General features: G+C 42.0%; 1 protein-coding gene across 6 annotated transcripts in view; it reads left to right on the top strand.

The window, feature by feature from the left end:
- The window catches only part of SRGAP2 (SLIT-ROBO Rho GTPase activating protein 2), a 269,932-nt gene that overhangs the window by 212,023 nt on the left and 44,205 nt on the right, over nucleotides 1-13,704 (top strand). For all 6 annotated transcript variants that reach the window (XM_017525240.2, XM_017525241.2, XM_017525244.2 and 3 more), the window contains exons 10-12: nucleotides 922-1,119; nucleotides 9,773-9,857; nucleotides 13,175-13,202. In XM_017525240.2, the coding sequence (XP_017380729.1) occupies nucleotides 922-1,119; nucleotides 9,773-9,857; nucleotides 13,175-13,202 (311 nt within the window). The remainder of the gene's footprint in view (nucleotides 1-921; nucleotides 1,120-9,772; nucleotides 9,858-13,174; nucleotides 13,203-13,704) is intronic.

A 13,704-nucleotide genomic window follows, 5' to 3' on the forward strand; every position in this document is an offset into this window, starting at 1 on the left:
GGTGGAAGGAGCATGCAGAGAATGTCCGGGCGGCCACAAACATTTCCTAGCCAAATGTAGGCTTGGACTTTCCCGCTCTGCTACATCCTGCCCTTGAACTTCAGGAAGTTGCTCTTGCATTGCCAAAGGTTGTGCTCTATTTTGAGCTTTTGCACAGTGCTTTTTTCCCCTCTACACATTTAATCAAAATGGCACTTGGCAGCTGTGTGAACAATATTGTGTCTCTGAAACCACCCCCTCATGCCTAGCTTTTTCCATCATGTTCAAACAAACAGAGGCCTTTGACTTTGACACTTCAAACGTCTCCGTCCTCTTAGGAAAGGGTGAGTTTCTTCTGGGCTCAGCGTATTTGCTTTCAGAAAGCAGTTCAAAAGGGCAAGTGATCCAGCTTTCTGTTGAGCTCAGATGGCTTCTTATCTTGTGTCTCAGTAAATTTTACTTTCCCCAGGAAGATCAGGAAGAAGTAGGGATAGGTCACTTAGTTTGCAAATGAGCAAACAAGTTCATCAGTTTGTTGAAGGTCATGAAACAGAACCTGAGGCTTTGCAGTACTAGGCCCATCACACATTTTAATTAGCTGTTTATATGATGGGATTGGTTCAGATTTATTTTATTCTCTTTCCCTTAACACTTGTATTATAATGCTAATATTAAATTTTAAAAGTAAACATTAAAAGATCTGGGTCAAGTACACAGCATGAGAGGTTGTAGTGGCTTTTAGGTTTTCACTGTAGAGAGGAGCATGCTATAGCAGAGTCCACGTGATGTTCATCTCTCACTTAGCACTGTCCAATGGGAAGCAAAGCTGCACACTCTGATGGCATCCTCTGGCCTTCCCCAGCCCACTCTCTTCAAGCTTCTCCATCACCTGCTGTTTTGCAACCCACCCTTCATGCATTCTGTTGGCCCTTGTCATGGCAGGTGAAGAAGACAATGGAGGCCACCCTGCAGACCATCCAGGACATTGTGACTGTTGAGGATTTTGATGTGTCTGACTGCTTCCAGTACAGCAACTCCATGGAGTCTGTCAAGTCCACGGTGTCTGAAACCTTCATGAGCAAGCCCAGCATTGCTAAGAGGAGAGCCAACCAGCAAGAGACAGAACAGTTTTATTTCACAGTAAGGGAGCACTATGGCTTTTAAAGAGTGTCAGCATGTACTGCATTGCACAAGGGAGATTTGGAACTCAGAGTCCTTGTTAAGTGTCTGAAGGACAGATGTTGAATATCTTAGATATGAATGTGGGCATACTCAGAGGCCATCCCTGCACTTAAAGGTGCAAACATTTACAAGTTGTGTATGACTAACATGACCCCTACAGAGAAAGATGCTCCCAAGTATACCACTAAGAAGGTTTTCTTTTTTAAGAAATTTTTAATAAGCTAGTAGGCTTTCATTATTTCCTTCTCAGGCACAGTGGATCATGAAAGGCGAACTTCTAATTATTACCAAAACTTAAAGGATGGGTAATATGCAGCATTACTATTTTGCACATAATTCCAAAACATATAGTTTCTTATTCATGTGTCTCTAGTCTTCTTTTAGGCAGTCGGACCCTTTTTTCTTTTCTTTTTTTCTTTTTTAAGTATTGTTAACAGTCCTTTGGGAGGTTGCTACTGGTCTTTGGTGCTGCTTTTTAATAATTGAGTTATTTTGAGCTTGCCAAGTAGGATCTTGCCTGGACTAAAATTTATTTCCTAATCTTCTGATGACCAAGAAAGGAAAAATTAAGTTTGCAGATGTGACATGAAATATAGCCAGTGAATATGCATACTGATTCTGAATGAAAGGAATTAACTTTTCAGTCAAGAAACAGTCTGCATGCAGTAAATTGAATTTTTCCTGCAACTGGAACAGTTTGTTTAATTCTTCTTTGAACACTGCCCTTTCTCTATTAAGAACACTAATGATTTGCTAACGTTTTTTAAAGAAATCTGTTTTTTTAATTAAGCTTAGACTTCCTCATTTTTTTTTAATCCTAGCGAAAACTGCTAAAAGGGAATAATTTATCAGTACTATTCTTCTAAAACAACTTTTTAAAAATTATGATGCAAAGCTAAATATGCTCATTATATAAAATTTAGAAGCAAAATGAAGGAAATAAAAACTGTCCATAATTCTACCTCCTAGAGATAATGGTATTAGGATATATTTCTTTCTCATCTTTTTTCTATGTGTGCACAAACACATATGTGAGCCCATATTTATAATTTTATTATAAAAAATAGGATACTGCTGTACATATTGTTTTACAATCTAAGTCATATAATATTCTTTAAGCATATTTATGAGTAAAATATTAAAACCTATACAAAAAAATAGAATGACATTTTGGCTCATTCTTTCATTTTTGTAAAATATTTGACACACTGCCTGGTTTGTAGTGTTCAATAAATGCTAAAAATTTATCTTCACCATCATCATTAATTTACTTATTAATCATTATTAAGTTGTTCATTGATCATTATTTGAGGATTTATTATTGGCCAGACACTGTGCTACAAGCTGGGAATGCTGCGAGTGTAAGATAAAGAGGGACATGATGGGAGATGGGTCACATAAAGGGAGAACGTTCATTTTTACTTCATGTATATCTAAACAGTTATACTAGGTTGATTTTTGTAATTTAAAAAATGTAAAATGTAAAAATGCATATATATACTTGTGCGTGAATGGCAGCCAGGATGAGTGGAGTTGGGGAAGCATCACACACAAAGTGACTTTTGTGCTTGATCTTGAAGAATGAGTGAAGCAGGCAGGGAGTCGGGAGGAGAATGGCATTCCTTGAGGAAAGAGCAGCATGTGGGAAAATATAAATGCACACAAAAACCTGGCTCACACATTAAGAGAACTTTCTGACTATAATGAGGGACGTGCCGCTGCCCCAAGCTTCATTATCTAAGGAGCTTGTTGAACACTCTCTAGAGGCTTTTAGTAATAGGATTGTTTAGCTGGTCTGTCTGGACTGCTTAGATATAACACTATTTAAATGACCCAATCTCATTACATTGCTAAGATTTCCATTTTTTAGGTTAACTAAGAAATTTTGGACCTAAAAATCTTGTATTTTAAGATAGTTTTTGTCAGAATTGCTTTTTGGCTTTAAATGAATTCTGTAACATATTTATTCAAAGTTGACCTTTAGTAAAGCAGGAATGGCCATATTCAAACTGGTAACCTCTCAAATCCTGCCCATCCTTTCACTTTCTGTCTCAATACATAGATGTCCTCTAACCCATTTCCTGTCTTTTGTGGCCCTAGTGCCACTTAATCAAAATTGTGTGCAAATTTCCTTGGCTAACAGGAAGAGTTTTGTCTGGGCTTGCCTAGCAGTGGAATTCTGTGCAAGTTCATCAGTTTTGTGACTGGTGCTTGAAGTGCATCAGATGATTAATTTCATGATAAAAGGGTTTTTTTGGGTGGTGAAATACACATATATGGAAAATAGGATACCCACATTAAGCAGAGTAACTGCCTGTTTACCGTACAACCCATACAAAGCCAATACAACCACAAATGTGCTTGCTTTAGTCTGTTGCCCCTGCACACATTGCCTGTGTGTTTCTCTATGCCCTTCAAAAACATCAGAGCACCCTGGAAGATCCTGTCTTTTGGAAGGTTAGGAAGAGGTCCCTTGTCACAGCTCAACTCCTAGGTAGTGTGCCTAGTGACCAAGAGGGCTGCTAGGAAAGCTGTCTGACCATGTGTGGCTGTCATTGGACTGATTTGCCCAGCTAACATCAACTGGGAATTGGGGCATGATCTATAAAGTTGCTTGCAAGAGTCTCAGGAAAATAATTGCGGAGTTAAGAAACTTGAAGCGGTTTAAAAAAAAAAATTATCTAACCCAACCTTCTCATTTGAAAGATTAAAAAAACAAATAGGCCAGGCATGGTGGCTCATGCCTGTAATCCCAGCACTTTGGGAGGCCGAGGTGGGTGGGTTTCTTGATGCTAGGAGTTAGAGACCAGCATGGACAACATGGTGAAACTCTATCTCTACTAAAAATACAAAAATTAGCCAGGTGTGGTGGTGGGTACCTGTAGTCCCAGCTACTCAGGAGGCTAAGGTGGGGGGATCACTTGAACCTGGGAGGCAGAGGTTGCAGTAAGCTGAGATCGTGCCACTGCACTCCAGCCTGGGTGACAGTGAGACTCTGTCAAAAGAAGGAGGGGGGAGAGAAAGAGAGAAAGAGAGAGAGAGAGAAGGGAAGGAAGGAAGGGGACAGAGGGAAGGAAGGGAGGGAGGGAGGGAGGAAGGAAGGGAAGGAAGGGAACGAAGGGAATGAAGGAAATGAAAAAATCCAGAGAGGATGGGTAGCTCACAAAAGCTGGACCCACCACTCTGGTTGCAGGGTCTCTGGCCACAGGCTGCTTCTCTACACCCTGTGGAAGAAGCAGAGGTGAAGGGAAGGGCTGAAGAACAGCTCAGCAACTTTCGCCTCTTATTTGCCCTCAGAGGGGACGTGTTTCCTGATCTTCTCGGCTTTGTGTTTATCACTTATCTTCTATAACACATAGTTCAGCAATGTCTACTTTTTACCCATTGTCTTTTTTACTGTGATTGTTAAAAATAGATATTTTTAAAGGATGCAAAGATTTCAAAAGGGTATACAGAAAACTGTACTATAATGTTTCTTCCCATTCCTGACTCCCCTCCCTCTGCTAGTGATTGAAACAAACCAGTTTCTTCTGTGTCCTTCCAGAGATACTCTATGCATGGACAACAACTGACATATCTGTAAATACCCTTTAATACAATAAATTACATTAGAAATGTAATGAAAAAAATGGAAGCCAAAATAGAAGTATTCTACTTATACAGTTCTTACCTTTTTTTTTTAACCTGTACATGTCAAGGAATCTACCTATACAATTCTTTACTTTTGTAACGTTATTTATCTTATTTTTATGTTAGTCCAAAAAGATCTTCCTCCTTTTTTAATGGCTGGACAGAATTCCACTGCCTGAATGTGCCATCATTCGTTTAACAAACTCACTGCTCATAGACGGTGATGCTTGCTGTTTAGCCAAGGTTTACCAAACAAAGCTTTATAAGGCTGGCATTTCTCCTAAGTATTTCCTTTTATGGGGAGTTGAAGAATTAGGTTCTTATATGGGGGATAGAGCAGTGAAGGGGTTAAGGATTATGGCCAATAAAGTAACAAAGCTAAACAGTCTGAATTCTTAGGGACAGGTTTGAGGAAGATAATAGGAGAGGAGGCAAATGCCTTGGCCACTGGGGCACTGAGCGACCACCAGACTTGGAACTTGTGGTCTGAGATCTTTTTATCTTGATAGTCTCTTGCAGGCCCTTGGTAAATGTGTGCTAGCAAGCACAAACGAGTGAATGGCCCTGTGTTGTCAATTAAACTGGGGAGACGTGCTCCATTTAAAGTTTACTCTATTATGGATTCTATGTGACAGCTGTTTCCTATTTTAAAAATTGACAGGAGGAGGGGAAATGTCAGCGTGCTTGCGTGGTGGGGAAACAGCCACTTTAATGACATCTGTGTATCTCTGAGCATGGGCTGGGTAGGTGTACTCACTCCTCCTGCCTTGCTGCAGTGGATACTTAGGGTCTTGGGTTCATACAGATTAAATCCAAGGCATAAGAAAGGTCCAGTGAGTTTTATACCCCCATGATAAGAGTGTATTTAAAGGGAAGAAGTTTTTAGAAATGAAATTTGAAATGCATTTTAGTGCCTCTGTTTTTTTTTTTAAGGCCCAAAACCTTCTGCTTTTGTGCTGTTTTTATTTTAGCACAAAGCAAAGAAGTTTAGGAAGGGATGCTTTGAGGTTCACTGAGGAGGTGATTCAGGTATAAGGAACATCTTTTTGAGTGCCTGCTCTATGCCAGGCCCTTTGCTAATAATATTAATGCTTGTTAACCAATTTCATTCTCAGCAACCTTGTGAAAAAAAATATTATTCTCATTTTTCAGATGGAAAAACTAAGACTCAGAGGGTTAAATGATTTGCTCAAGGTTAGAAGAGTTGGTGAGTGGTAACACTAGAATATTCCAACTCATGCTTTTTCATTTTAATGTAACTAAAATGTCTGTCAAGGAGGGAAGGTGCAGAAAGAAAAGTTATTATATTAATACTTTTCAATAAATAAAGCTCACTGCTGACAGTTAATAACCAATTAAAAATTATTGGGAAATGAATTAATGAGATCATAAAAACGGAAAATTGAAGTTTCACAATGGCACAAAGCAAAACACCCAATAGACTTTTTGCTTCTCTTCCTACTTTTTGAAGAAATTCTCAGTTTTGTGATTATTTTAAGTATGAAAGTTGTTGGGGGTGAGCAGTGGTCAGCCTGTGTTTTAGGAACTTGATTTTATTTTGGTGATACCTAGAATAAAATATTACCCTTTCTTTTGCTTCTCTGTTGAGGAAAATGAAGTTTTAGGTGTTTGGTGAAGGAAGTTGGGTGTAGGGAATGGAACGAAAAAGAATTACCTATTGTTGGAATATGCCTTAAGTAAAGAAAGTGATCCTTGTTGTCCAAGGAAGGGATTTGGATAGTGGAGATGCAGTCCTTTTCCTGGCCCCTGGTATCCAGAAGTCATTGAAAATCACCTATTCTTCCCTTGCCTTCTTTAGCAGTCTCACCTCCTTTCTCTGTGTGTCTGTCCAACAGCAACAGAGCCTTCTAACTCACTTTCAACAATTACAGATAAGGTCACTTAGCCCCAGCGAATCTCTCATATGGATGAGTGCTGACTTGTGGATGGGATGGGGGAGTGATAAAATAACATGCCTGCAGACTCTGAGATGCCTTTACATTTCCATATCTGGCTGGATGGGAAACTCCCAACTGTGGTTTCCGTGTCAGTATTAGAGATGCAGCTCATACCTTGACACAGTTATGATCCTTCAGGATTTAATGGAACAAAAAGGAATTCACCATACGTCTTTACCAGGTTATTTATTTTAATGGTTCATCGAGTGACAGCCAGAGTTAACTAGTGAATTGTCAACATGAATTAAAAAAATGATTTCCAGAATAACAAGTAAAAACAAGAGTAAGAGGAAGGAATTTGCATCCTTATCCTTTTAGAATTGTGGCTGTTTTCTGAGCAATCCGGCCTTGTTCTGAAGGCTAAGACTTCTCAGTGAATTTTCCTCGCTATGAAACCTTTAGAGTCCCCTGGGATAACCTTCCAAAGAGAAGCTTTTGAGGCTTGCATTGTTGGCAATGGATATTTCCTGAAGGCTTTCCACTTCTGGGCCCTCAAGTACTGTTCCAAGCCCACAATTAGGTATCGGTTAGGGATTAAGATATTACCCAGGGAAGAATGACAGCAGGTGAGCTGGCATCTGGAGCAGATGGGAAAGGGGAGGTGACAGCAGAGCCTCTTTTTTTGCAGATGTTCTTGTGCAAAAGCATAAAGGGACAGAGGGAACAGGTCATGAATAAGGCAGGAAAAATTATTTGGTGTAAGATTTGATTTTGGCTTGTTTTATTTTTAATTTAGAGAGGATTGGCACACTAGGGGCTTGGCTTGTAACTGATGAGGAAAGGTCAACTCAGAGCAGAGTGAGACTGCTCATTCATTTATTCATCATGCATTTATTGAGTATTTGCTAGGTGTGGTACTAAGCATCAGGGATGCAAAGAATAATGAATGACATGGTCTCTGACCATACGGAGAAAGCAGTCTGGAGAAAAAGACATATGAGTAATAAACCCTTTGTGACAGGGCTGTATGAGAAGTGCTGTCCTGGAGATTTGCAAGGTACACACAGGACCATCTGGGTGAACACGGGATGGCTAGGGACTGCATCCCAGAGAAAGCAGATTTTTCTTTTGTTTTTAAACAAGAGAGAGAGTTAGATCCAAGCTCTTATCTAAAAGTTCACACTGTACAGAAAAGTATAGAGTAAAAAGTAACTCACATTTGTTCACTTTTCTTTTTTCTTTTTCTTTCTTTCTTTTTTTTTTTTTTGAGATGGGAGTCTTGCTCTGTTGCTCAGGCCGGAGTGCAGTGGCACGATCTTGGCTTACTGCAAGCTCTGCCTCCCAGGTTTAAGCAATTCTCCCACCTCAGCCTCTTGAGTAGCTGGGATTACAGGCACACACCACCATGCCCAGCTAATTTTTGTATTATTTTGGTAGAGATGGAGTTTCACCATATTGGCCAGGCTGGTCTCAAACTCCTGACCTCAAGTGATCCATTTGGCCTCCCAAAGTGCTATGATTATAGGCTTGAGCCTTGCACCTGGCCCTATTTACCTTTTATTTTTATCACTCTTAATCCTAAATGGTAATCCATGAAATCAAAGGTTTGATGTATAATTGTGTTTTGCTTAATATACTTTAAAAGACAGAACTATTACAATTTAAAATGGTGTATCTACCTAACTACCTCAGTGATCTCACATATCACCAGTAATTCATGAATCACACTTTGGAATGCCCAGCCATTTGAATTCTGCGTTCAGACATAGGCAGATGGCCCCTGATTTGGAGGATGAACCACTGCAGCAGCAGACAATCAAGGCAAACTAAGACCCCAAGAGTGGCTGTGGAGGAGAGTAGAAAAGATACTTTGTTAAGAGTCCAAAGGCCTTGGGTTGGGCCTGACACTACCACTTGCTAGCTTACAACTATCAGGAATTTATTTGATACCTCCCCTTCCTTGAGATCATCTTATCTGTAATAAGGAAATATCTTCCCTATGTGCCCTACAGAGTTATTTTCATAAGAGTCAAATGAGAGAATATGTGCTAGAGTGCTTTAAAACCTCCTATGTTGCTGCATGCATAGAGTGTTAATACTATGAAGCTTAGTTCTGCTTCTCTCCTTCCTCTCTGTATCATGATGGATGGGGCATTTTGTCATAATAGTTAAGAGTACATACTGTATTGTCAAATTGCCTGTATTTGGGTACTGACTTCATCGCTCACTTACTGTTTGACCTTGAGCAACTTAATTAAACTCTCGAAACCTCAGTGCTCTCATGTGTAAAATGGAGATGATGATGATGATAACAGTTCCTAGGGTTGTTTTGAAGATTTGATGAATTGTCTGGGGACATATGGTCTCTCACTGGGAAGACAAGGGTTGAGTGAGAACAACTCTGAAAGTGCAGCACAGCAATCATATTTTGACTGTCAGAGCAGATGGGATCACATTTCTAAAACGTCATCTTGCATTTGGGCCTGGATGTGTGTTTGCAAGTGGGGGATGGCAGCCCCTTCCACTGAGTGCTCAGAAATCACAAGCTTTCCATAAAGACTCCATGCAGAATAGAGAAGGAAGCTGTTGAGGATATGGCTCAAACAAAGATGCTCCACATGCCGGGCTTGCAACTGAGGCAGGGACTGAGCCTGCCATTGGCACTGCTTCTGGTGTGATGGAATGCCCCCCTTCAGGGCCAGGGCAGGGCAGGGCAGGGCAGGATGTCAGTGGAGGTGCCAGATAGCAGGTGTGTGTCCTCACACCGAGAAGACTGGGGCTCAATGAGTTCATCCACCCTCCCTGCTCTTCCTCAGTGAAACTGCAGAAGGGCTCTTGGAAACAGTTTCTTTATACTGGCCATCATGGAACTCCCAGAAAAAACACTGAGGAGGATATTAATCCACTAAGAAAATCAACAGCTTCCCATATGCTCAGGGCCTTAAAGAAATGAAAAAATGGACTGGTAGAAATTGGGTCAGAACCCAAATGACCTCTATGAAGGGGAATTGTCCAGCTAAGCATCTATGATTTTTTTCTTCTTCCGGAGTCTGATTGCTCTTTTTCCTCCTCTTCTCTTACAGAAAATGAAAGAGTACCTGGAGGGCAGGAACCTCATCACCAAGTTACAAGCCAAGCATGACCTTCTGCAAAAAACCCTGGGAGAAAGTGAGTGTGGGAACCCTCTGCTGGAGGCTTGGCAGTGAGGCCAGCTGGAGCTTTCTTGCTGAGCACACGCGTCCATTCTCAGCCAAGTGGACGTGATCTTGTTATATGAATGCCTTTTCTTTTCCTGGCCTGTTTGATGTGGAAGCACACGCCCCAAATGAATGCTTGAGTAATGGGGAAAGGCCAGTGCCTAATGAAGCACTAACATGTATCATCTATTTGTTTAAATGGAGCGTGCCTGCACTCTGCTTCGTCTCCCTGCTTTCGCCTCCTCTGCCACAAGTAGGGTAGAGAGGCTGAGGGGTTGTTTATTCTCCAGACAGTTTGTTAAAACTCCTACCTCATCGGTGGCAGCATTGAGACTGCAGCAAGAAGGTACGGAGCTGTGAGATGAGATACACAGCTGCTCTGAGAGGAGGGAATTCTCAAATGCAGGAGGGATGGACAGACTGCTGCTTTCTATAGCTTCCAGAAAGAGCATCAGTTTCCTTCTGCTTTGAAAGTGTCTTATGCTGTTTAAGTGGCAGCCCTCTCTCCTGTGGCTATGCTGAGGCCATGGTGCTGAATGGACTGTCTTGTCTCATAGAATGATTTTAACCAGACCCTGGAAAGTAGCGAGGCAGAGAACTGGACTGGCACTCTGGACTTTCTCTCCTCAACTGTCAAACAGAAGGTGGAGGTTGAAAGAGAAGCTTCCCCAGGGTTTTTTGGCACCCTGCCCAGATTTCCTGCCTAGCTCTCAGCATCCTATGATTAATGGGATTCCCAGGTTGGGGATGCCTCTGAATGTCCCACCGCTCCTCCCTGCCCCACTAATCCCCTCACTTACAGAGAAGAAGGGAGAAGCTGCAGGGAATATGTGTTAACATCAGCTACAGGCAAGCCTATACCTACACAGAGATCCAACATTTTAAAATAAATTCTTGAGCACTCTCTAGACAAACTGCAAAGTTTAGGAAAATGTGTAATACCCCTTGGCTCTTTGGCCCCAGGAATTGGAACCTCACTTATTATTATACCAGAGCCGCCTACCCACCTTTTCTTCTCTGTCTTTTTCATGCCTTGGATGATTTCCCAGATGATTAATTTTTCTGTAATCTTTTATCTAATGACTTTTTTTTTTTTTTTTTTTTTTTTTTTTTTTCTGTCGCCCAGACTGGAGTGCAGTGGTGCTATCTTGGTCACTGCCAACTCCACCTCCTGGGTTGAAGTGATTCTCCCACCCTAGCCTGCTGAGTAGCTGGGATTACAGGTGTGTGTCACCATGCCCAGTTAATTTTTGTGTTTTTGGTAGAGATGGGGTTTTGCCATGTTGGTCAGGCTGGTCTCGATCTCCTGACCTCAGGTGATCCACCCGTCTCAGCCTCCCAAAGTGTTGGGATGACATGCGTGAGCCACCACGCCTGGCCAATCTTAATAATTTTTTTTTTTTTTTTTTTTGAGATGGAGTCTCACTCTGTCACCCAGGCTGGAGTGCAGTGACGCAATCTCAGCTCACTGCAACCTCTGCCTCCCAGGCTCAAGCCTTTCTCCTGCCTCAGCCTCCTGAGCAGCTGGGTCTACAGGCATGCGCCACCACACCCGGCTGATTTTGTATTTTTGGTAGAGATGGGTTTTCTCCATGTTGGCCAGGCTGGTCTCAAACTTCTGACCTTGGATGATCCCTCTGCCTTGGCCTCCCAAAGTGCTGAGATTAGGGGCGTGAGCCACCACGCCCGGCCAGATCTTATGACTTTTAAGGTATTTTCTTTTATGTGACGAAAGCCTGTTAGATAGTTTCTATTCTCTCTTCCTCACCACCAAAAGGACTCAAACTAAACAAGTTTGAGCATTGAGAGCCAAACTTTGTTTATAGAAAATCTTTAGTCTTGGGTTATCAGATTGCTCCATGGGGAATCAAGACAATCTAAGCATAGTCCATAAGTAAGACAGAGAGCAGGGTGTTGGGTCATACAAATGCGTGCATGTACACTCACATTGTGTGTGAGCGAATGGGTTTACTCACACATTTATGCGCCAAATGTGCTACTATGGAGGGACTAAGGTTGACCATTCATTAGTGCTGCAAATTGCAATAATCTAAAGATGAAAAGTTCTAGCAATAAAGAAAAAAAAACTATAAATCTTCCTGTGTTCAAGTCATCATGTCCCTGCCTTCTGAATGTATTTGTCACCATAATGCAAGAGCCCTGTGTTCTTGCCATAGAGGGATAATTGATGTGTATGAATATTCCAGAATGGAAATGGAACAGATGTTGAAAATAATGGCTCAGAATAATATTTTTGCACATAAGAGCTGAGCCTTTGGTAATGAGAGACAGGGGTGGGGGATGGCATTACTCAAGATTAGCTGAACTGTAAGCAACAATTAGGAACCTTTAAAGGCGAGGAAAGGCCCTGCACTCCCTCCCCCAGCCCTTGGAGTTGCCTTTGTAAGAGCTTGGATGAGAAGGAGTGTGGGCGCTGATTTCTACTTCTCCAGCTCAGCACCTGCTAGGGTTTGCCCCTGGTTTAAATAATGCAGGTTTAAAAACAGATCAAGCTTCATTAACTGTGGACCCAAAGAAAGCAATACATATTTCATTAATCCCCATGTAGATGTGTATGTATGTTTTTTTAAAACATGAGAATACTTCTTATGAACTTGAAGATTTTCAGTTTCATTTTTTTAAAAGCTAGCAATGACCCATTAAACTCTTAAGGTCTACTATTGGATTGTGATTTGATAGCAGTATCAGCATGTCTCTCCCATCTCCCTTGCCACCTCAGTCAAACCTAACAGGAGAATTTCCTATGAATCTAAAACTAGAACATCCATGTCTTCTCTGTCCTCTCCCATAAACAACTCCTCTTATTTGTTCTCCCACGCCCCAGCTGTGTATGTGTGTATGCATACGTGCGCGTGAGCATTCATATACTAGGAGCAAACAAACTTGGCCTTCCACCCCACCACACGCACATCCAACATAAGAGAAGCTAAATTTCATCTCTGGGAGAGCTTCTAATAATTTACTCTATTAAGTATGATCTGTGTTGCTATTATTCCCCTACATCCATTCCTATGTTCCCATTGAGAAGCAGACCCTAAAGTTTAGGGGGACCAACAACCCTGGACTGGGAATCAGCATCAGAAACAGGTCTTGCCCACAAAGAGGATCTTGGTGCTTTCTTTGCTCTCTATCTCTCCTCTCTTTTGCCACACACTGTTATACTATGGCCATCTAGGGGAGATAGGCGTGGTAGTTACTAGGAGTGGGTCTACCTCCTTCACTCCTTCTCCTTTAACATAATGCTTTTTGCCTTTGTCTTTCCAACAGGTCAGAGGACAGATTGCAGTCTAGCCAGGTGAGTGTGGCCTGGGACAGGCCTGGGAAGGGATGGAGGCCTAGGAAGGGGTAGAGCAATCAGTCTGGGAAAGAGCCAGGGAAAGAGTTGTAAGGGCATCGAATGACTTTGCAAAGCAATGGCCTGGGGTGGAGGTTGTTTCCTTCCCTTTGCCTCGCTGACCCCATCTGATCTCAGATAGAAATGAGGTTTTTAGCCAGGCATGGTGGCTCACGCCTGTAATCCCAGCACTTTGGGAGGCTGAGGCAGGTGGATCATGAGGTCAGGAGATCGAGACCACCCTGGCTAACACAGTTTCACTCTGTGAAACCCCATCTCTACTAAAAATACAAAAACAAAATTAGCCAGGTCTGGTGGCATGTGCCTGTAGTCCCAGCTGCTCGGTAGGCTGAGGCAGGAGAATCGCTTGAGCCTAGGAGGTGGAGGTTGCAGTGAGCCGAGATCACACCACTGCACTACACTCCAGCCTGGGTGACAGAGCGAGACTCCATCTCAAAAAAAA

The sequence above is a fragment of the Cebus imitator genome, unplaced genomic scaffold (assembly GCF_001604975.1).
Source record: "Cebus imitator isolate Cc_AM_T3 unplaced genomic scaffold, Cebus_imitator-1.0 Scaffold38, whole genome shotgun sequence".
In the NCBI taxonomy this organism is placed as follows: Eukaryota; Metazoa; Chordata; class Mammalia; order Primates; family Cebidae; genus Cebus; species Cebus imitator.